Source organism: Xenopus laevis, chromosome 3L (genome assembly GCF_017654675.1).
Source record: "Xenopus laevis strain J_2021 chromosome 3L, Xenopus_laevis_v10.1, whole genome shotgun sequence".
NCBI classification, from domain to species: domain Eukaryota; kingdom Metazoa; phylum Chordata; class Amphibia; order Anura; family Pipidae; genus Xenopus; species Xenopus laevis.
This window is the reverse complement of record NC_054375.1, coordinates 10,178,605-10,201,889: the sequence shown is the minus strand read 5'-3', so window position 1 is coordinate 10,201,889 and position 23,285 is coordinate 10,178,605. Positions and strand designations below refer to the sequence as shown.

The 23,285-nt window shown below is 43.2% G+C and overlaps 3 protein-coding genes across 6 annotated transcripts in view; 1 reads left to right on the top strand and 2 right to left on the bottom strand.

Moving 5' to 3' along the window:
- The window catches only part of LOC121393056, a 1,743,327-nt gene that overhangs the window by 993,805 nt on the left and 726,237 nt on the right, over positions 1-23,285 (bottom strand). The gene's annotated exons all lie outside the window — the stretch shown is intronic.
- LOC121400993 overlaps positions 1-23,285 on the bottom strand; it is an 840,200-nt gene that overhangs the window by 277,394 nt on the left and 539,521 nt on the right. The window lies entirely within an intron of this gene.
- On the top strand, positions 17,604-19,647 carry LOC121401143 (interleukin-17 receptor A-like). Its single transcript, XM_041585489.1, has 4 exons — positions 17,604-18,160; positions 18,697-18,721; positions 18,873-19,018; positions 19,486-19,647. The coding sequence occupies exons 1-4, from the start codon at positions 18,044-18,046 to the stop codon at positions 19,645-19,647; spliced, it is 450 nt and encodes a 149-aa protein (XP_041441423.1). The 5' UTR covers positions 17,604-18,043.

Sequence of the window (23,285 nt, the reverse complement as noted above, 5' to 3'; positions counted from 1 at the left end):
TTGGCATCTTAACCAGAGGATCATTGGTCGCTCGTATCACTACTCGCCGCGAACTATTTTTACTCCTCCTCTGTTCTTATCTCTGGAACAATGACCTGTGATCAGTCCCAAATATCTCTCTGGTTTGTTTCTCCTCTCCTTCTGCCAATGTCTAGTGAGCACTCCTTCTCCCTATGAACAACCCACCCTCCCCTTTCTCTCTACCATTTCTTTCCTTCCCAAAATAATTATGGTGAGTAGGCAGGGCTGCCATCCAAGAATCACCGGTCCCTGTACAACAACATTTTTTTTGCCCTCTAGTCTCTGCCTGGCCCCAAGCCCCACCCAGATCCCACCCACATTACAATAAAAAGGCTACATCTGACACCCACTTATAAAAAGCCATTGGTGGTCTGGGACCCCTTTAAAGGGATACTGTCATGGGAAAAAAATCAGTTTCTTAAAAGAGCAAACAGATATTTTTTTATTTAATTTTGAAATCTGACATGGGGCTAGACATATTTTCAGTTTCCCAGCTGCCCCAGTCATGTGACTTGTGCTCTGATAAACGTCAGTCACTCTTTACTGCTGTGCTGCAAGTTGGAGTGATATCACCCCTCCCTTTCCCCCCAGCAGCCTAACAACAGACCAATGGGAAGGTAACCAGATAGCAGCTCCCTAACACAAGATAACAGCTGCCTGGTAGATCTAAGAACAGCACTCAATAGTAAAATCCAGGTCCCCCTGAGACACATTCAGTTACATTGAGTAAGAGAAACAACAGCCTGCCAGAAAGCAGTTCCATCCAAGTGCTGGCTCTTTCTGAAAGCACATGACCAGGCAAAATGACCTGAGATGCACCTACACACCAATATTACAACTAAATACACTTGCTGGTTCAGGAATGACACTTTATATTGTAGAGTGAATTATTTGCAGGGTAAACAGTGTCATTTAGAAACAAAAACTACACCATAAAAATTATGGCAGAATCCCTTTAGGTTAAAATAAAATAAATTAAAAAAATATTTGTAGTCAGCCCCCCAAAAGTTGGGTATTTCCTTGTCACTCCTCCTTTCTATATCTTTCTGTTCTATTTCCAAGCTGTGAGACCAGTCTCTATTAACCTCTAACTCATCCTCTATATACATGAAATACTAAGCAGATTCAGGGCAGGGATTCAAAGCAATGGCGTAACCCATTTATAACGCACCGCCATCCATATCATTCCCAATGGGGCACTACGTTTGCTAGTTTTGACTTGTTTATTTTAGGGAGGTCAGACCATTGCCCCTATCCGGGGGGTTGTAAAGTTCTGTGTTGGTTCCCTCAGCAGGATATTTTGTGCTGCCGTGTCATTTTCCCTGCTTTAGTTGTGCTGATTTATATGGAGCTTGGTTTTTTGTGATTTGGGCAAGACAACTTGTATTTATCTGGGGCATCTGATTGGTTGGCAGCAGTAGGACACTTGTGTTTCTAGATGCAGTACATTAATGCTCTCTTCAGTATGGCAGACACAGAAATATAAAATATAGAATATACTGTATACTCTACCTTAAATCTTACTTCCATCTTTCCCTCCTTCCTATAACTCTTTCTGTCCCTCTTTCCCTTTTCCTACCTCTATCCCAGTCTAATCTTTCCACCTCCCAATCCTTCCCCACCACAACTCTGCACCTCCCCAAATCACTCTGTTCCTTCATTCTGTTCTTTACTTTGTCACCTCTTTACCAAATCTTCTTCTGTCAGTTTAGGTTGTCCCTCTACCGCTGTCCTGTCCATGCCTGACTCTAACCCTCATTCCCTTGTTCCCAAATCTTTCCTTCAATCCACATTGACCAAATACCCATTAGTGTTCTGACCTTACCGTCCTCGATTCTTCATTCTGTTCTTCTCAGTCTCCACTCACTTCCATGCTGACTCTATTTCTTTAATTTTCCTACGTCTTCTCTCTCCATCATTAGGACTCTATCCTTCTCTCTATATCCTTCTTTTTAATCATTTGCCCAGGTCCTCACTCCACCCCTCCATTTACGCTCTCCTTTCCTCCATATCCTGACTTAATCCCTCACTATCCCCTATCCGACCCTTTGGATCCCACATCTGTTCATTCTTCTCCTCTTTCCCAACCTCTTTCCTTTCCTACCTGTTTCTCCTACCCCATTCTTACCTTACTTTCTCTTCACAGGCCTATCCCATCCCTCCCAATTATGTCCAACCCCTGTCTCTACTGTCTCCCTCCAAACATTTTCTTTGTCCCATCACTCTAATCTGACAGCGTTACTTTGGGGTGATGGAACATGGAGTGTGTATGTTTGCAGACAAGAATTGTTGGAGTAACTCATGGTGTGTAGTCAGTGCTGGAATTGGGGCGGGATGGGATGCCGCTACTTTTTTTTTTCCACTAAATAGCATCCCGTCAGGCGGGATGCTACTGTTCAGAAATACCGGAGCTTTTTTTTTTGCGACTCCAGAGCAGGCAGAGCGGTGGGAGGAGGGACTGGTTAATAAAAAAAAGGCTTAATCTTGTCTCAGCATAAATCCAAACTTTATTTGTCTCAGTGCCCCGTGAATAACTTCTTTACAGAGCAGCCGGTAACAGTGCGCACATAGTAGGAGGATTGTCCAACTTGGGCGTCTGTACTTCTTATCTTGCGCATGGCGCTGTATTGGGAGACGTGTACAGGGCATGCGCAAGATAAGAAGTACAGACGCCTAAGTTGGACGATTGGGAGACGTGTACAGCGCATGCGCAAGATAAGAAGTACAGACGCCGAAGTTGGACGATCCTCCCACTATGTGCGCACTGTTACCTGGCTGCTCTGTAAAGAAGTTATTCACGGGCACTGAGACAGATAAAGTTCGGATTTATGCTGAGACAAGCTTTATGCCTCCCAGGACAAGGTTAAGCCCTTTATTTTATGCTGAGACAAGATTTATGCTGGGGAGTGGGACACGATGTATGCCTCTGTTTAAAGAAGTTAAACAAAAGTGGGAGTGCTGTGGCAGAATGGGATCACACTGATGGGGAAAGATTTATATTTCCAGGGGTTAAGATTAGGATAGTAAAGTATGTGTATATTTATTTCATGGCTGTGAAAAGAGGATAAATACAGGAAAGAAAAGTAGCAAAGTTTTTAAGAACATAGTAAAAGAAAACCCCTGTCAGGCAAAAATTTAAAAACAGAAAAGTGGGGTGCCATGCTGCTATCAAAAGAACAGCAAGAGGTAGAACAATATGTTAAAAAGTTAAGAAATGGTGGAAGAAAGAAACACAAACAGAGAAATAGTAGAGGAGCAGGATCATGAACTGATGTATAAGAAAATAGAAGAGAAAGAAAAGCAGAACAGGGAAAAAAAAAGGTTAGTAGTACAGGTATGGGATCCCTTCTCCAGAAACCCGTTATGCAGAAAGCTCAGAATTACGAAATGGCCATCTCCTATATACTCCATTTTATCCAAATTTTTAAAAAAATATTTCCCTTTTCTGTGTAATAATAAAACAGTAAATTGTACTTGATCCCAACTAAGATATAATTAATCCTTATTGGAGGCAAACCCAGCCTATTGGGTTTATTTAATGTTTACATGATTTTTCTAGTAGAATTCAGCTATGAATATCCAAATTATAGAAAGATCCGTTATCCAGAAAACCCCAGGTTCCAAGCATTCTGGATAACAGGTCCCATACCTGTATCTTGCTTTTACAAAACTTATGTTTATATGCACGTATAATAACTTTGCACTGGATGACTTCTGGTCATAGCAAATGTGCTTGATTCATTTAGTGTCAGCTGTTTGTGTTGTCTTGTGGTTCCAGTCACAGTATAATACACACTGTATCTCACCTTTATGCACAATTTAATGTATGTGGGGTGTGGCTATTCACTGTTGCTAATTGTATATGATACTGTTTTTGGGGTGCCAGTTTTTTACCTATTAGTGTCTTCTCTGCATCATATATTTCTGTCATGTCAGGGCTTAATGCCTCTATTTGTTATATACTGCAATGAGTTCTGGCATGCCTAGTGATTAATGTGATTATTGGCATTTCTTGGGTTAATTACATCCATTTTCTATTGTGGTTGCTAGCATTTCTGGTGTTAAAGCTGATAAATTTCTACAGTGACTACTAGCATAATGGATCACTATTGAGTTGCAAATAGCTGTGGTGATGCTGCACTAGTAAATCTAACACAGTCCAACAGCAATCAACATGTCACATTTAAACCAAAAAGGGATGTATGTAAAAATAAAGGCATTGATTATAAAATGTTTTCCAGGTTAGTGCTAATGTGACCTGTTGCTTGCTGTTGGACTAAGTTGTTGTATTGTTAATAAACATGGAAATAGCAAAATGTTTTTAAAGTGGCCGAAACAAGAAAGTATTGGTGGGTGTCGCTTATTATGATGGTGGGTGTGGCTTGTTTGTGGGCGTGGCTTAAAAATTTTCGCCGGTGTGCTGCGCACACCGCACATACCATCCCTCTGCTTTTTTGATCCCAATTCAAGCACTGTGTGTAGTTGTAGCAATGGTGTAAGTCTGAGGTCACCACTGCAACTACATCACTAAACCCGCCCCTATGTGATGGAGTAAAGTTTCTACAAGCAGTTCCTATCCCACCTGCTCCTTTAGATTTGCCCCCAGCCTCTGTACTTGCAGCTGCAGCAGAACTAGTGAGACATACTGTGTGCCAGTCTCCAGGGAGGTGGGTGTGGGAATTGCACAGTTTGTACCCGTCTCGCTCTTCCTACACCCCTTGTGAACTCCCCCGTGAGTTAGTGCTCCTGTCTAGGCTGCTGATAGAATACTGTTCCCATGAGCTTACAGCTTCTCTCTCTCTCTCTCTCTGCTTTTTGTAGACTCTCCTGCACTGTTTTTCCTCATTTGATTTGCTGTTCATCTGCTGAGGTTTTTGCAATAAGCAAATCCCTTCCAGGAAGCTCAGCAGCAGCAGCAGCAGCAGGTGCACAGTAACTAAATGCACTTGATATGGGGCAGCCCATTGACCCTTTACTGGTTTAAAGGTGAAGTCTGGAAGGAGCATAATCACTTGTCATTGGAAGTGGTAGAGCAGCAGCGATAGTAATGGTATAAAGATTCTATCTTCGGCATGTAATCTTGATTGTCAGCTCTTCTGACGTTATCTTTCTTGCTAAAGAATAGTGGAGAAGGCTGCTGGCATGTCCGACTGTCTTTCTACAAGGATTACGTTGCTTTGTTGGCAGGAAATACCATTGCAATATAAATGAATATGACAGTATTTTGCTATAGTTTTTATTAGGCAGTCTGTTCTGCTTCCAGTGCCTGTTTATCCTGGAACAGAAATGTATCACCAGTCAGTCTCATGCTCACAAATTCTGTCATTCTGCCAGCAGGAAAAACAAAGAAGCTGTGGGCACAGAATGGGCTGAGCTCTTCAGTTAAGACGGGCAACATGTAGTATTTACATTTTCCTTTCTAATTAAAGGGCCACAGGAAAATACCTATGATGTTCCTGCTGAATTGTGCTTAGTACAGGAAATACCTATGCTGTCTTAGTTTTATGGGATCTCTCTATACAGACTATGAGCAAACTTAGGGGCTGTTCCTGCTGAATTGTGCTTAGTACATGGAATACCTATGCTGCCATAGTTTTATGGGATCTCTCTGTACAGACTATGAGCAAACTTAGGGGCTGTTCCTGCTGAATTGTGCTTAGTACAGGGGATACCTATGCTGCCATAGTTTTATGGGATCTGTCTGTACAGAATATGAGAAAACTTAGGGACTGTTCCTGCTTAATTTGTGCTTAATACAGGGAATACCTATGCTGCCATAGTTTTATGGGATCTCTCTGTACAGACTATGAGCAAACTTAGGGGCTGTTCCTGCTGAATTGTGCTTAGTACAGGGAATACCTATGCTGTCATAGTTTTACGGGATCTCTTTGTACAGACTTTGAGCAAACTTAGGGACTGTTCCTGCTGAATTGTGCTTAGTACAGGGAATATCTATGCTGCCATAGTTTTATGGGATCTCTCTGTACAGACTATGAGCAAACTTAGGGGACTGTTCCTGCTGAATTGTGCTTAGTACAGGGAATGCCTATGCTGCCATCGTTTTATGGGATCTCTCTGTACAGACTATGAGCAAACTTAGGGACTGTTCCTGCTTAATTTGTGCTTAGTACAGGGAATACCTATGCTGCCATAGTTTTATGGGATCTCTCTGTACAGACTATGAGCAAACTTAGGGGACTGTTCCTGCTGAATTGTGCTTAGTACAGGGAATACCTATGCTGCCATAGTTTTATGGGATCTCTGTACAGAGTATGAGCAAACTTAGGGGACTGTTCCTGCTGAATTGTGCTTAGTACAGAGGAATACCTATGCTGCCATAGTTTTATGGGATCTCTATGTACAGACTATGAGCAAACGTAGGGGACTGTTCCTGCTGAATTGTGCTTAGTACAGGGAATACCTAAGCTGCCATAGTTTTATGGGACCTCTCTTTACAAACTATGAGCAAACTTATGGGACTGTTCCTGCTGAATTGTGCTTAGTACAGGGGATATCTATGCTGCCATAGTTTTATGGGATCTCTCTGTACAGACTATGAGCAAACTTAGAGACTGTTCCTGCTTAATTTGTGCTTAGTACAGGGAATACCTATGCTGCCATAGTTTATGGGCTCTCTCTGTACAGACTTTGAGCAAACTTAGGGACTGTTCCTGCTGAATTGTGCTTAGTACAGGGAATACCTATGATGTCATAGTTTAATGGGATCTCTCTGTACAGACTATGAGCAAACTTAGGGACTGTTCCTGATGAATTGTGCTTAGTACAGGGAATACCTATGCTGCCATAGTTTTATGGGATCTCTCTGTAGAGACTATGAGCAAACTTAGGGACTGTACCTGCTGAATTGTGCTTAGTACAGGGAATACCTATGCTGCCATAGTTTTATGTGATCTCTACAGAGTATGAGCAAACTTAGGGGACTGTTCCTGCTGAATTGTGCTTAGTACAGAGGAATACCTATGCTGCCATACTTTTATGGGATCTCTATGTACAGACTATGAGCAAACGTAGGGGACTGTTCCTGCTGAATTGTGCTTAGTACAGGGAATACCTATGCTGCCATAGTTTTATGGGATCTCTGTACAGAGTATGAGCAAACTTAGGGGACTGTTCCTGCTGAATTGTGCTTAGTACAGAGGAATACCTATGCTGCCATAGTTTTATGGGATCTCTATGTACAGACTATGAGCAAACGTAGGGGACTGTTCCTGCTGAATTGTGCTTAGTACTGGGAATACCTAAGCTGCCATAGTTTTATGGGACCTCTCTTTACAAACTATGAGCAAACTTATGGGACTGTTCCTGCTGAATTGTGCTTAGTACAGGGGATATCTATGCTGCCATAGTTTTATGGGATCTCTCTGTACAGACTATGAGCAAACTTAGAGACTGTTCCTGCTTAATTTGTGCTTAGTACAGGGAATACCTATGATGTCATAGTTTTATGGGATCTCTCTGTACAGACTATGAACAAACGTAGGGGACTGTTCCTGCTGAATTGTGCTTAGTACTGGGAATATTGATGTTGCCATAGTTTTATGGGATCTCTCTGTACAGACTATGAGCAAACGTAGGGGACTGTTCCTGCTGAATTGTGCTTAGTACTGGGAATACCTATGCTGCCATAGTTTTATGGGATCTCTCTGTACAGACTATGAGGAAACTTAGGGGACTGTTCCTGCTGAATTGTGCTTAGTACAGGGAATACCTATGCTGCCATAGTTTTATGGGATCTCTCTGTACAGCGGATGAGCAAATTTAGGGACTGTTCCTGCTAAATTGTGCTTAGTACAGAGGAATACCTATGCTGCCATAGTTTTATGGGATCTCTTTGTACAGACTATGAGTATGAGCAAACTTAGGGGACTGTTCCTGCTGAATTGTGCTTAGTACAGAGGAATACCTATGCTGCCATAGTTTTATGGGATCTCTATGTACAGACTATGAGCAAACGTAGGGGACTGTTCCTGCTGAATTGTGCTTAGTACTGGGAATACCTAAGCTGCCATAGTTTTATGGGACCTCTCTTTACAAACTATGAGCAAACTTATGGGACTGTTCCTGCTGAATTGTGCTTAGTACAGGGGATATCTATGCTGCCATAGTTTTATGGGATCTCTCTGTACAGACTATGAGCAAACTTAGAGACTGTTCCTGCTTAATTTGTGCTTAGTACAGGGAATACCTATGATGTCATAGTTTTATGGGATCTCTCTGTACAGACTATGAACAAACGTAGGGGACTGTTCCTGCTGAATTGTGCTTAGTACTGGGAATATTGATGTTGCCATAGTTTTATGGGATCTCTCTGTACAGACTATGAGCAAACGTAGGGGACTGTTCCTGCTGAATTGTGCTTAGTACTGGGAATATTGATGCTGCCATAGTTTTATGGGATCTCTCTGTACAGACTATGAGGAAACTTAGGGGACTGTTCCTGCTGAATTGTGCTTAGTACAGGGAATACCTATGCTGCCATAGTTTTATGGGATCTCTCTGTACAGCGGATGAGCAAATTTAGGGACTGTTCCTGCTAAATTGTGCTTAGTACAGAGGAATACCTATGCTGCCATAGTTTTATGGGATCTCTTTGTACAGACTATGAGTATGCGCAAACTTAGGGGACTGTTCCTGCTGAATTGTGCTTAGTACAGAGGAATACCTATGCTGCCATAGTTTTATGGGATCTCTATGTACAGACTATGAGCAAACGTAGGGGACTGTTCCTGCTGAATTGTGCTTAGTACTGGGAATACCTAAGCTGCCATAGTTTTATGGGACCTCTCTTTACAAACTATGAGCAAACTTATGGGACTGTTCCTGCTGAATTGTGCTTAGTACAGGGGATATCTATGCTGCCATAGTTTTATGGGATCTCTCTGTACAGACTATGAGCAAACTTAGAGACTGTTCCTGCTTAATTTGTGCTTAGTACAGGGAATACCTATGATGTCATAGTTTTATGGGATCTCTCTGTACAGACTATGAACAAACGTAGGGACTGTTCCTGCTGAATTGTGCTTAGTACAGGGGATACCTATGCTGCCATAGTTTTATGGGATCTGTCTGTACAGAATATGAGAAAACTTAGGGACTGTTCCTGCTGAATTGTGCTTAGTACAGGGAATACCTATGATGTCATAGTTTTATGGGATCTCTCTGTACAGACTATGAACAAACGTAGGGACTGTTCCTGCTGAATTGTGCTTAGTACAGGGAATACCTATGCTGCCATAGTTTTATGGGATCTCTCTGTACAGACTATGAGCAAACTTAGGGGCTGTTCCTGCTGAATTGTGCTTAGTATAGGGGAATACCTATGCTGCCATAGTTTTATGGGATCTCTCTGTACAGACTATGAGCAAACTTAGGGGGTTGTTCCTGCTGAATTGTGCTTAGTACAGGCAATACCTATGCTGCCATAGTTTTATGGGATCTCTCTGTACAGACTATGTACAGAGAGAATGAACATTTATATTATTCAGTATCTTGTGGGGGAAGCAATTGTCGGTGCAGGGGGCTCATGGCAGAGAACAATACATGGGACTCAAGGGGTGGAGGTTGCAGGGAGTTGTGGATTTATTTAGAATGATTGGGCTATGGATTTGTCTAAGGGATTTATACATTAAGCCCCTGTTAATTATGGGCAGGTTCTTCCACCCTTGGGGTCCAGGAGGTTAATAGTTAGGGCAACATTGAGAGTAGATTTGTAGTAACAATAAGAACTTATCCTGGAGCTGTAGAATCCTCTGCACCTAAACAGCAGCTCCTGTCGCCCTCCCTTTATTTCTGTGTATTTAGGGTCTCTGTCCTACGCTGATCTTGCCACAACTATCAAGAAGTTAGGGGGGCATTACATTTACCTTTTGGAGACCCTCTGCTTCAGTGTTTGACTAACAAGCTGCTCAGACTCACTTTCTGTAAGTGGATTTATTCCCATGTATCTGCCCTGCCCTGAGAGGGAACCATTGCTCACGGAGGAATCTAATGTCCCTGCTTATTGGCTATTTTCCAGGCCTTCTCTTTGCACAGTGGTGAGTTTGGCATTTTGGGCAGTACCTTATATAACTGAGTATCACACCGTCCCATGAGTACGGGACATTTATTCACATGGAGAGAAGGAGCTCTGTATAAACAAACTTCCCTAAACTGCAGCCTTTGTTAGGCTATGAGATAAGAAATAATGTGTTACACAGGGACTACATACAGGGGTTAGGACATTGTTTTGTTGAAATCTCAATATGAATATACAGGACAGACCCCTCATGGAGCATGAGAAGCATTTCTAGGTATAACCCAACTGTTGATGCTCATTAAGGAATTGGGTGCAGGGTTTTCACCCCTTGATAAATATGCCCCATTGTCCTTAGCGCTCATCATTTCCCTGAACTGCTGGAGCATCAGCTGGTCGGCCAATGTCCTGACAGCTTTCTCTGCCACGAAGTTGATTGCCAATAGACTCGTCATCCTTCCTGGGCTAATTGCACTCTCTGCAGGTTAGTCAAGACTCCTCCCATAAGAGGACACATAATGATTCCATATATGCTCATCAGCTTCCTTGCCAGGAGTGACCTCATCATTGTTTGATCTTAAATCTTCATCAACTTTAATGATGTCATCACCTGCCCTCTTTGGCAAGACCCAGGCAGGAATCTCCTTCCTTTCCAGTTATGATGTCATCAATTTGTTCCATTGGGCGGGGCTACAAACACCACTGGCTGCCATGATTGGGTAGATGCAGCTCCTCATCATTATGGTTCATGGAATAATACATTTGCCCCTCTGTTATTTCATTCTTTGCAAAATGAACGCGGCTGCTCTGATGTTCTTCTGCTTAGGAAAGATGTGAGAAAAGGAATAGGTAGAAATAGGGCCACTTAGCCAAGACAGGGCCAACAAAACCACTGAATGTTCAATAGCCAAAGGCAGAAAATATAAATGAGAAGAGAACAGGACAGCTGGAATCCATATGGAGATGGGCTTATATAAGGAGCCAACGGGCAACGACAGTCTCCAGCCACTTCTTATACGTCATTATTATATTTGGCTGACGTTCAAATTGCCTGTGGGTTTGTTCAAGTGGGCGTGTCTCACTCAGAGGGGGGAGTGGTTAACTGTACTTTTTGGTAAGATATTTAGTATATAAGGAGGGGGGGAAACATCTAATCTCTGGGATCTGATTGGTCACAGCCATGAAGGGGACTCTGATTGTGTTAGTGGCATTGGCCGGAGCCTGGGCTGCACCTCAAGGTAACGTTGTTCTTCACAGTAACCTGTACAGGTGATACTTGTAGCTGAGCCTCAGCAGCTCTAACCCTCCTATTGTAACTCTAACCTATGAAATAATATGGAACGGATCCACTGTCTTTTGCTTCGTAAATCTCCAATCAATTTAGGCACAATCTTATATATGGGTTTATATATAAATATATGGGTTTTGGTTGTCATGCCTATAGTAACAGTGGGATAATAGTCTCTGGGAAGGGAGTGTGACTGTGGGATAGCAGGTATAGTAGGGAGAGATGGTGTCTATAGTAACAGTGGATAATAGTCTCTGGGAAGGGAGTGTGACTGTGGGATAGCAGGTATAGTAGGGAGAGATGGTGTCTATAGTAACAGTGGATAATAGTCTCTGGGAAGCGAGTGTGACTGTGGGATAGCAGGTATAGTAGGGAGAGATGGTGCCTATAGTAACAGTGGATAATAGTCTCTGGGAAGGGAGTGTGACTGTGGGATAGCAGGTATAGTAGGGAGAGATGGTGCCTATAGTAACAGTGGATAATAGTCTCTGGGAAGGGAGTATGACTGTGGGATAGCAGGTATAGTAGAGAGAGATGGTGTCTATAGTAACAGTGGATAATAGTCTCTGGGAAGGGAGTGTGACTGTGAGATAGCAGAGTACTGTATGAGGGGAGAGTACGGTTTGAGTGGAGAGTACTGCATGAGGGGAGAGTGCAGTACAAGGGGAGAGTACTGTATGAGGAAAGAGTACAGATGAGTTGAGGGTACAGATGATGGGAGAGTACTGTATGAGGGGAGAGTGCAGTACGAGGGGAGAGTACTGTGTATTAAAGTGTAGGATATTGTGTGTTTACCTTGTGTGCGAGAATTCAAATGCCAACGTCAAGGCTTGTGGTTTAAAATCAGACCTGGCAACCCTGCCTGATGCGTTGAGGGGAGAGTAATGTATGATGGAAGAGTACAGATGAGGGGAGAGTAATGTATGATGGAAGAGTACAGATGAGGGGAGAGTAATGTATGATGGAAGAGTACAGATGAGGGGAGAGTAATGTATGATGGAAGAGTACAGATGAGGGGAGAGTACTGAATGAGCGAAGAGTATTGTATGAGGGGAGAGTACAGTTTGAGGGGAGAGTACTCGACCTCCTTAAGCTAATGCAGCATAAAGAGGAATCACACAAATAAAAACTTGTTGTCCTTAATGGAAAGCAATCAGGTGAGAGCAAAAGGGGGTTAGAGATAGGGCTGCCGAGAGAGAAGTGGGTACTTATGGCCTCCCACTGAGAGGGCATTGCTGTCAGGAGCACCTGATGGCTCACCGCTCCTCTACAGCGCCGCGTCCAAGATGGCGACACCCATAGCCGCCACGTGGACAACGACATCAGCCTAGTGACGCCGGCGTGCAGACGTGTCGCTCCTGGTGCCAAAATTCTAAATCAAACGACGGAGAGGTCACGGGTTCAATGCCCGATTGTAGGATTTGGTTACTTCATTCCTGGCTGTTCCTATTTTCCTATTTTTCTACCCCAGGGTGGAGGCCCTGCAGGGTGTTGGGTACCCCCCAAATAAGCAGCGAACCTGTAGGTTGTAGGAAGGACTTTCAGATGCAGGTTGGGGGTCTGAGGGTTTGCAGGTCAAGTTGTGGATCTTGAAAAGTTTTATTCCTTTAAAAATGTATTTTTTTCTGCCTAGCCCCCTTCTGATGACATCAATTCTGGTTTCCAGCAACGGCACTTCCTGCTTTATGGTGGTCAGCGTGTCGCGGATCAGTTTGCAGATCAGGCAGTTGCGGGTCAGGTAGGTAAAAATGTGGGTGTGGGTGGGGGTACTCTACCGTAAGGTGGGGCCTTCATATTAAAGTGGTGGTTCACCTTCAAGTTAACGTTTAGGATGTTATAGAACAAACAATTCTAAGCAACTTTTCAATTGGTCTTCATTATTTTTTTTAAGTTTTTTTTTTATTATTTGCCTTCTTCTGATGCTTTCCAGATATCAAATGGGGGTCACTGACCCCATCTAAAAACAAATGCTCAGTAAGGCTACAAATGTATTGTTATTGTTACTTTTTATTACCCCTCTTTCTATCCAGGCCTCTCCTATTCATATTCCAGTCTCTTAATGAAATCAATGTGTGGTTGCTAGGGGAATTTGGACCCTAGCAACCAGATTGTGGAAACTGCAAACTGAAGAGCTGCTGAATAAAAAGCTAAATGACTCTAAAACCACTAATAATAAAAAGTGAAAACCAATGTATCATACCAAAAGTTAACCGAAAGTGGTTGTTCACCTTTTGAATTTTCATATGATGTTTAGAGGGATATTCTGAGACAATTTGCCATTGGTTTTTATTTGTGTTTTTTTTAGTTATTCAGCAGCTTTTTATTCAGCAGCTCTCCAGTTTGCAGTTTCCAAAATCTGATTGCTAGGGTCCAAATTGCCCTAGCAACCATTGACTTATTTGAATAAGAGACTGGGATATGAATAGGGGAGGGGGCTGGATACAAAGAGGAGTGATAAAAAAGAGCAATAATAACTAATTTGTAGCTTTACAGAGCACTTGTTTTTAGATGCGGTCAGTGACCCCCATTTGAAAACTGGAAAGAATCACAAAAAAAGGTAAATAAAAAACAATAAAAAGTAAATAATGAAGGCCGATTGAAAAGTTGTGTAGAATTGGCCATTCTATAACCTACTAAAAGTTAATTGAAAGGTGAACCACCTCTTTAAAGGTGAACAGCCCATTTAATGGACAAGTTGATAACCAGGAGATTGTGCCGTTGGCATGAACTACCCACTGACCTTGTCATGCCCAGGACCCAGGGCAGCTGCCCCCATTTTCCGACTCCCCAAGGAAAGCTCTGCTCCCTGGAGTCCCTGCTCATGGAACCCAACCCAAGCCTACGTAAGGGACACCTGGGTGCACAACATGGATTGGTTCATGGCACCCTGGCCAAGGGACAATAGGTTTCAATATTGGGTTACTGGAGGGGATCTACCCAATAACACCCATAGTATTATTTTACTTTCCTTTATCCCACCCCAAATCCTACTTCAGATTAACCCTTTAAATACCACAGAATGTTGAATCTACGTTCTGTAGCAAAGTAACTTGAAATGCCACAGATCGTAGATTCTAAGTTCTGCAGCATTTGCAGACTTGGGAACGGAGGAGCGGCTTGTAAAGCCGCTCGCTCCGTTCCTGCTTGTTCCCCAGCCCCTAGGCAGGGAACAAGTGGCCCCTGGGTCGCGATCGCCCAGGGGCCCCAAGGCAGCAGCAGGCACGTGCAGCATATGTGCCCTGCTGCTGCCTGCACTTTCAGAACGGAGGAGTGGCTTTACAAGCCGCTCGCTCCGTTCTTAGTGTCCCTGGCAGCTTCCCCTTCCCCTAGGCAACGAGCCTAGGCAGGGAAAATGGGCCCCTGGGTCGCGATCGCCCAGGGGCCCCAATGCAGCAGCAGGCACGCAAAATATACGTGCTCTGCTGCTGTCTGCCTGCATTTTCTGAACAGAGGAGCGGCTAAAAAAGCCGCTCGCTCCGTTCAAACTCTTCCCCCAGCCCCTAGGCAACGAGCAGAAGCGGGGAACGAGTGGCCCCTGAGGCGCGATCGCCCAGGGGCCCCAAGGCAGCAGCAGGCACAATGAAATCTAGGTGCCCTGCTGCTGCCTGTGCTTCCTAGCCCTACAGCACCGCCCACTCAGATTCCAGCTCTTCATGCAGCCCTCCTGGACGACCTACAGCCTGCCACCCCAGGTTAGTGCCCCCCCCACACACACCTATTGTACTAATACACTTACATTCCCACTTATATTCACACTTACACCCACATACATTCAATTTTGGGGGATCAGGGGGGGGTCACATATATTCACAGCCCTTACACATGCTTGCACACACTTGCACATGCAAACAACACGCATACAACACACAATTTGCCTGTTGTACACACACACGCTATTTTGTGTGTTTTTATTTTCTTTTATCGCATCGTCTGTATTTTTGCCTGTAAAAACTGTTTTATTGCTATTGCGAATAGCGTATTTGCTAATTGCACTGCGCAATACCTTTTATATGTTATTTCGGTGATTATATTGCAATTTCAGTGATATTTGTACATTTTTAGCCATTTTATTGCATGTTTAGACATTTTATTTCACTTTCAGCTTTGCGTAGGTGTTGTTCGCTTATTTCTATCTGTAAAACCTATTTAGCTATGCTAAAATACCGTTAATTACATTAGGCTAAAAAAAAAAAAAAGCCATTGATTTTTGTGGTTTTGTTGGATTTTACTGATTTTATACCATTTGGCTCAGTTCTATGTTGCTTCGTTTTGCCCATGGAAATTTTGTCTGCTATAGATTCATTTGGGGGTCTCTGTGCGCCACATAGTTTGGTATATCTATGCATATTGGGCATCAAAGTGTTCAGTAGACCCCTGGCGTTCATATTTAGGATGTTTCATGCTGATAAGTTACGAAATGTGGGGCATATAATGGGGTAAAATTCAAGCTTTGTGACGATTTTCAGAAATTTGATAAACGTTATGTTCAGCATTGCTTTGCAGTTTGGCAGTTTGCAGTAGAAACACTTATTTACCCATATTGGATTCGTCAGAATGTGTACTTTCTGAAAATATTGGTTTTCTGGGGTCTCTGTACTGTTAGGTGGTCTAATGTCGCATAATACATACACCGGGTGGTTATGTTGCAGCAGCCAGCGCGTCAGCCGTGAAAATGTCTATACATATTGTCATTTGGGGGTCTCTGTGCGCCACATAGTTTGGTATATCTATGCATATTGGGCATCAAAGTGTTCAGTAGACCCCTATGTTTATATTTAGGATGCTTTATGCTGGTAATGATACATGGACAATACGTTGCTGGAAAGTTGAAGCTTTGAGGCAATTTTCAGATATTTCACCAAAACCGCCAAATTTGGCAAAGCCTTGCGACTCAGTAGTTTGGAGCAGAAAGGCATGGGTACCCATTTTAGATTCTGTAGAATGTGTACTTTCCAAATATGTATGGGTTTGGGGGGTAAACATATATTTCTGTGTTTTTACCCACAAAAATGCAGTCAATGTGTTGATTTTTCATTAGCTGAAGTTACCCACGGGACTGTTTGTATGTGCTAACTTCATTTTGGGGCCTCTAAATGCCATATACTTTGGTAAACCTATGCACAGTGGGCACCAAACTGTTTGGAGGACCCCTGGCAATCACAATTTGGGTGCTTTTTTGTGATACGTAATGATACATGGGCGATATGATGCTGGAAAGTTGAAGAATTGAGGCAATTTTCAGATATTTCACCAAAACCGACAATTTTGGGAAAGCCTTGCGACTCAGTAGTTTGGAGCAGAAAGGCATGGGTACCCATTTTAGATTCTGCAGAATGTGTACTTTCCAAAAATATATGGGTTTGGGGGTAAACATATATGTCTGTGTTTTACCCCACAAAAAATGCAGTCAATGTGTTGATTTCTCAGTAGCTGAAGTAAAGTCCTGAACAATTTGGATGTGCTAACTTCATATTGGTGTCTCTAAATGCCAGATACTTTGGTAAACCTATGCATAATGGGTATCAAACTGTTCAGTGGACCCCTGGCAATCATATTTCAGGTGCTTTTTCTTGGTACCTAATATAGTTTGGGATATGCGGAGCAGCAAAATAAAACCTTTGAAATGATTTTTCAGAATTTTGAATTTTTTTTGAAAAACCACTATGTTCAGACAAGCTTTTATGTTTGGTAGTTGGGAGTAGAGAGACATAGTTACCCATTTTGTAATCGGCAGAATGTGTACTTTTCAAAATGTATGGTTTTCTGGGGTAAACCTACGGTTTCAGGATTTTTTGCCTTGGAATCTAAAGCATGCCGTTTTCTGCCTTAGTGCTTTCAAAATTCAGTAATATACTGCCGGGAGTTTTTGCTGTACAGAAATCCTAAATCTCCCTAAAACTATACATATCTGGTATTGGCACGTTCGAGAGACATAAGGCTTTCCAAATCAGTTGGATTTTCATCCGTAAAATGAAATATTTTTCTGGTATAAATTAATATACGATGAAAAATGGTAATTTTTCATTTTTTTTGGTATTTAGCACTATAAATTTTTTTGCACAGGTGGAAATACATGAAAACTCAGGCAGATTTAGAAAGCTCAGTTTCTACCGAAAAAAACAATGTATAGTTTTCCTAGGTAAACTATAGGTTTCCCCTCAGAAAATGCCCCTAAAGTGAGAGAGCACAAAATGTTTCAAAACGGCTGGCATTTCGCGTAACCAAAATGTGAAATTCTGCTGGCACTTAAAGGGTTAAAATCCGCCTATTCTGTTGGTAGGGCCACTCCCCTTAGTAACGCCTCTAAAGTAACTCCTCCCTAAAGTTTCACCCTTCATTTGAAACGCTTTGTAGAACTGTATTTAGACGCTAAATCCCCGGCTTGTGTTGTGGTTCTGCTGAAGTGTGTTGTGGTTCCGCTCAGTTCCCTCCCAGCCAGGAAGTCCCGGCCAATCATCGCTCCCCTCATTTGCATATTCTTCTCCGGAGCCTTTCCAGCCCGGCCGCTGCTTCCCATAACTTCCTATTTGCATACGTCGCCCCGCCCACGCCCGCCTATTTTCAGCTTCAATTAGCAAAGCGGGATTGGCCGGCAGGTGTGTATGGGCGTGCGTGTTCCGTGCCCAACCTGAGAATGAGGGAGCGCTGAGGGGGCGGGGCTGAGTGTTGTTCTGTTGTACTGGCTCTTGCCAGCTTCCATCATGGCACCGGGGGGCACTGCTGGGCAGCTACTGGCGCTCACTCTTTGGCTGGGGCTTCTTACCTGTCCCGCCCAGGGATTTCGGATTGTCACTTCGGACTACAACTGCTCCCTGCCGGTAAGTACCACAGAGAAGGAATGGGGCACAAATGTCTGTTCTGTGACCCAAAGCCGAGTAAAACCCGCAGCCAGATCTAAAACCAGCCCAAAACCAGCCAAGAGGGGCAAGTGATGGAGGGACAGGGGCAAGTGATGGAGGGAACTCAGGGGATGGTGATTACAGGAACACAGGAGCGGGTAATGCCCAAGGACAAAATCATGCAAAATTAAAAAGTATAGACCAGTTGACAAAGTGCTTAGAACAGGTGCATCCATGATCTATTAAAGCTTATTTAAAGGTGAACTTCCCCTTTAAAAAGACTGTCTAGCTACTATTATGGTACAGTTTCCAGTAGCCAGATCATAGTGAGACTATTCCTTCCATTTCTGATCTGATGGGAATCTGACAATCCGAATGGACCGTGCACAATGATCCCTGTTTGGTTTGCAGGAAATAAAGGGGAACTACAGCTCTATACTTTTTGTAAGACGTTGATATTCTGCTTTAACCACTGGGGGATTTTCTGTTCTGACTATTTCATCTCTATTTTTCAGGAGGTCACGTGCTCAGTTCTGAACAGTAAGTGATTTAACTCTTTCTTGTTTGTGCTTTTGGTGTTTTTAAAATCAGCTGATCGTATCCCTTTAATATTCTACTAACATGATAGCACTTGCTGTGAGCAACTCGCCCTGTGACTGGGATCTGTACTGATTAACCTCTTCTTTGCCAGGCAATTGCATTAACAGTAGTTGGATCCACCCCAGTCAATGGACTCCATCTGCTCCCTCTAACTTAGAAGTTGTTCTTGTGGTAGAAGTGAATGAGTCGGGGACCCCGTGCCAGTGCTCAGAATCAGCTGGACAGTGGCCCCTGATGGTGAGTGTCACATAAAGGGGAAATGTAAGAAATAAGTTGCTTCAATGTAATATCCAACCTGTTGCAACCACCAACAAACTGCTCTCCATGGGTGTTGGGCTTAAACTGGATGGGGTGGAGGGGACGATCATAGTGCTTATTTGTACCCTGGGTACCCCTGGAACTATAGCAGGGTGACTGTTACCCCAATGTTTCTATATATCTGTAACCTTGTTATGAGCTAAGGGGGCCCAGTCTGAAGGTCAGTTAGGGGGAGATTTGGGGTAAGTGCTTATTTGTACCCTGGGTACCCCTGGAACTATAGCAGGGTGACTGTTACCCCAATGTTTCTATATATCTGTAACCTTGTTCCAGGTCATTTTAAAGTTAGTGCTTATTTGAATTACTTCCCATTCCCATAATTGTGCTCTGCCTGCCTGTATTTCATATCACATGGCTTTACAATGACTTGGCCATTTATTGTTGAGCTCTCGTTTGGGGCTGACTGGTTCTGTTTCACAGCCAGTATCCTGGGCCTGTTGGGGGCAGAAGTGTCGGTGATGCAGCGCAGCACTAATGAGCATCTGTGTGTCCAACTTCAGTTCGAAAACCAGTTCCCTGAGCAGCTGATGTCTGACAATAAGGGTTAGAAAGTCTAGATCAGGTTCATTAAATGTCTGTACCAGTCACAGGGACCTCTCTTCTCTCATATTTCAGTGGCAGTTTGTCTGCAGCAACTTTAAGGTTGATTCCCGAGCAAATGTATGATGTGACTGTCCTGCACCTGCCCAGGCTGGTTAACTCCGACCTTAGGAACAGTAAAGAGATGTCTATCATTGTACCAGGTAAGTCGTGTTTCAGTCTCCCTGGCCACACTGGTTAGTTCTCATTACTACCTGTTTCCTTACTAAAAAAAGCCTTGGACTTATTTTATAGGTTCTTATAGTGACAAGTCCCTGCCGTTGCTTATCGTAAAGCCTCCTTCCCATAGTCTTTTGGAGATGTTCGCTAGGCAACCCTAGAAAATAAATTCAGATACCAGCACCCCCCTGAGAATAGACTGCATGGACCTGAAGTTCATTAAGATCTGCCTTATATTGATCTAATGTCTTGTGTTTTGCAGGGTGCAGAGACAAAAGGATGAGTAAAATGAAGACTTGTTGCCAGCACGGTATGTTCTTCAGTTCTCTGTCTACCTTGAAAGTGAGAAATCCAGTGGGGCCAGTACTTAACCATTAGCTCAGTGGGGGGGGGGGGGTCAAGCCTGTTAGTAGTAAAGAAGATGTGTGCGTGTCTATGTAGAGACCAGTAGACTGCAAGCTGGTAAGTAGATCACAGCTTCAGAGCACTTTTTTAGCCCTTTCTGGTACTTTACATTATTATTTGGCTGGATGATCCATCTGTATCACTCCATCTGTATGTGGAGATAGGGAGGTGATAAATGGATTTGGTCTGAGCCTTAGCATTGCTCAGGCCACTATGGATTCTGCTGGGGCAGAGCAAGACATTTTAAAGTCAGCGGATTAATGTTATGGCTCAAGTGATGTTGGATTTACACACCCAAGTTCAGCATTTTCAAGGACAAATAGTCCAATGGTCCAATGGACACCTGCTTCATTTATTGCTGAAGCCCCTGTTCCTAAGATGCCCTTACCTGAGAAATTTACAGGAGACAGAAAGTGTTTTAGGAATTTTAGAAACCAATGCGAGTCTTTTTTTATTTGCAGCCTCTCATAATTTCCTAATGACTCCCTCAAAGTGGTGTTTTATGTTAAACTCTTCTGCAAAGGGAAGCTAAAGCTTGAGCCTCCCCAATTATTGAGCATAATAGCCCCTTGCTTACTGATTATGAGGGCTTTTAGCCGCCTATACTGCAATATATTTTTGATGATCCCGGGGAGCATTGCCACAGCGGAGCTCATTCTCCTGAATCTGTCCCCAAGGCCACCTTTCTGTCATTGAAATATGCCGCAAAATCAGGAGATGGGTAGCAGCATATTAAATTGGACATCCTGCTGCCACAAAGGTTTCACTTAGAAGGGGTAGTAACTCCCAGAAGACCTTGCTGAATTCATCAATTTATGTCAGAAAAGGGCCAAGAAGAAAAGAAAGAGGAGTAAATCTTTTACCCCCCTTAGTCGGGGGGGAAACTCCCCTTTGCTACCCCTCTGGTCCTACTGCTCACTCAGGTGCCGAAGAGGCCCTATACAGTTAGGTATTTGTGAAGAGCCCCTTGTCTGCTAAGGAGGGACATCAGAAAGTCTAACAAACGAAGCCTTTACTGTACAAAGAGTAGCCACTTTGCTGCCAGCCTGAAAGGCAAGGAAAATGATTGCCCCAAAATCAAAGGACACTCATTCAGGTAAATGCTCTGAACGAGTGGGGCAAGTAATCTTCAGTTGGCCTCGCGAAATCTAAACGCTTAAGCGCTCACTATTTTCTTGCCAGACTAAGGCACGCAAGATTTAGTGTCCAGCATTAACTACACTCCACTCTCAAGCAGGACTGCTCTAACCACCAAACCCTATCCTATTTCGATAGAAGGGGTGGATAGTATCCCGTTGCATTCTGGTCCTGTTTTCTTTGAAGCCAGGGATGTTATTATGTTTTAAATAAAGAACAATCAGAAAAAGTAAGCTTTGATGCCCTCCCAACTCTTTCGCTTGATTTTATCTTACGGTTCCCTTGGTTAAGTAAAAGTAATCCTGATATACATTGGGTAAAATGGAATGTTACTTTCTTAAAGGAATTGTTCAGTTATAAAAATAAAAACTGGTTAAATAGATAGGTGCAAAATAAAAAATGTTTCCATATAGTTTAAAATTGAATGTTTAAAGGCTGTAGTGACTGGATGTCTAACAACTACTTCCTGCTTTGCAGCTCTCTTGTTTCCACTGATTGGTTACCGGGCAGTAACCAATCAGTAACTTGAGGGGGGCCACATGGGACATAACTGCTGTTGAATCTGAGCTGAATGCTGAAGATCAATTGCAAACTCACTGAACAGTTATGTCCCATGTGGCCCCCCTTCAAGTCGCTGATTAAACTGTTAGAGAGCTGAAAAGCAGGAAGTTGGATTCTGGCTATTAGATAGACATCCAGTCCACTCCAGCTTTTATACAATACATTTTGGCTAACTAACTCTATTAGAAACAGTTTTTATTTTGCACAGTCTATATATTTAGCTAATTTGTATTTTATACACTGAACTTTCCTTTAAAGGAAGAAGGGAAAGTCCCACTTGGGGGTGGGGGACTTACTGAAACTCCGGGCCGGTGCTCCTATCAGCAGAAAACTGCACCGGCCTGGGTTATTCTAGTGAGCACCACGGAGCACTTCTCTTCCAGCTTCTTCTTTCTTCAAATTTCCCAGGACAGACTCATGCGCAGTAGAATGAAAAAGCTGACTTTTTAGTTAAAGTTCGACTTTTCACTCTAATGCGCAGTCGCACGAAGAAAGAAGAAGCTGGAAGAGGAGTGCTCCGTGGTGCTCACATGGAATAACCCCGGGGTTTCAGGTAAGTAAATACATTCACTTGGGGGTGCCTAAGCTTTGGCACCCCCAAGTGCCTAAACGACTTTCCTTCTCCTTTAAAATCCCCAGTTTGCTTTTGGATAGAACCATTTCATCCATATGGCCTCCCATAAAGCATCATAAGGATCACTTTCCAGGAACTTTAAAAATCCCTTATGGAGGAATATTTAATATTTCCACACCTGGACATAAAGAATTAAAAACATAACTTCAGAGGATTTTGAAAAAGGGTTTAATTTTGCCCCTTCATCTTCTCCTTGCAGGTGCTCCAAATTTTTTTTTGAAGAAAAAAGACGGGTCCTTGAGACCCTGTACAGACCTATAGGGAATTAAATTGCACGGCTTTATTAAAAATCATCATCCGCTCCCTCTTATTCTCCAACTCCTTTTGATTGGCTGACAGCACAGCTTAAAATTCTTTACTAAGGTGGACATAAATGGGCCTATTAACCTATTCCGATTAAGGCTGGCCTAAATATGAGATTTCACTCGTTTTGGCAAGGTCACAAATGAGCACATTCTCTCTCTGATATCCCACTTTGAGGTTGGCAATATCTGCTGGATCTGATCGTGGGCCCTTAGGGGTCAATGATCGATCATAATGAGGAAAAACGGTGCCGTCGGCAGGGACTTTCGGACATATTTTGATCGGGCGGAAACCCGTCGGAGTGCCCCATGACACTGCGGGCAAAAAAGCTGGCAACTTAATCTGTCGGGTACTCTTCTATCTGGCATGTGTATGGGATCTCTCTCT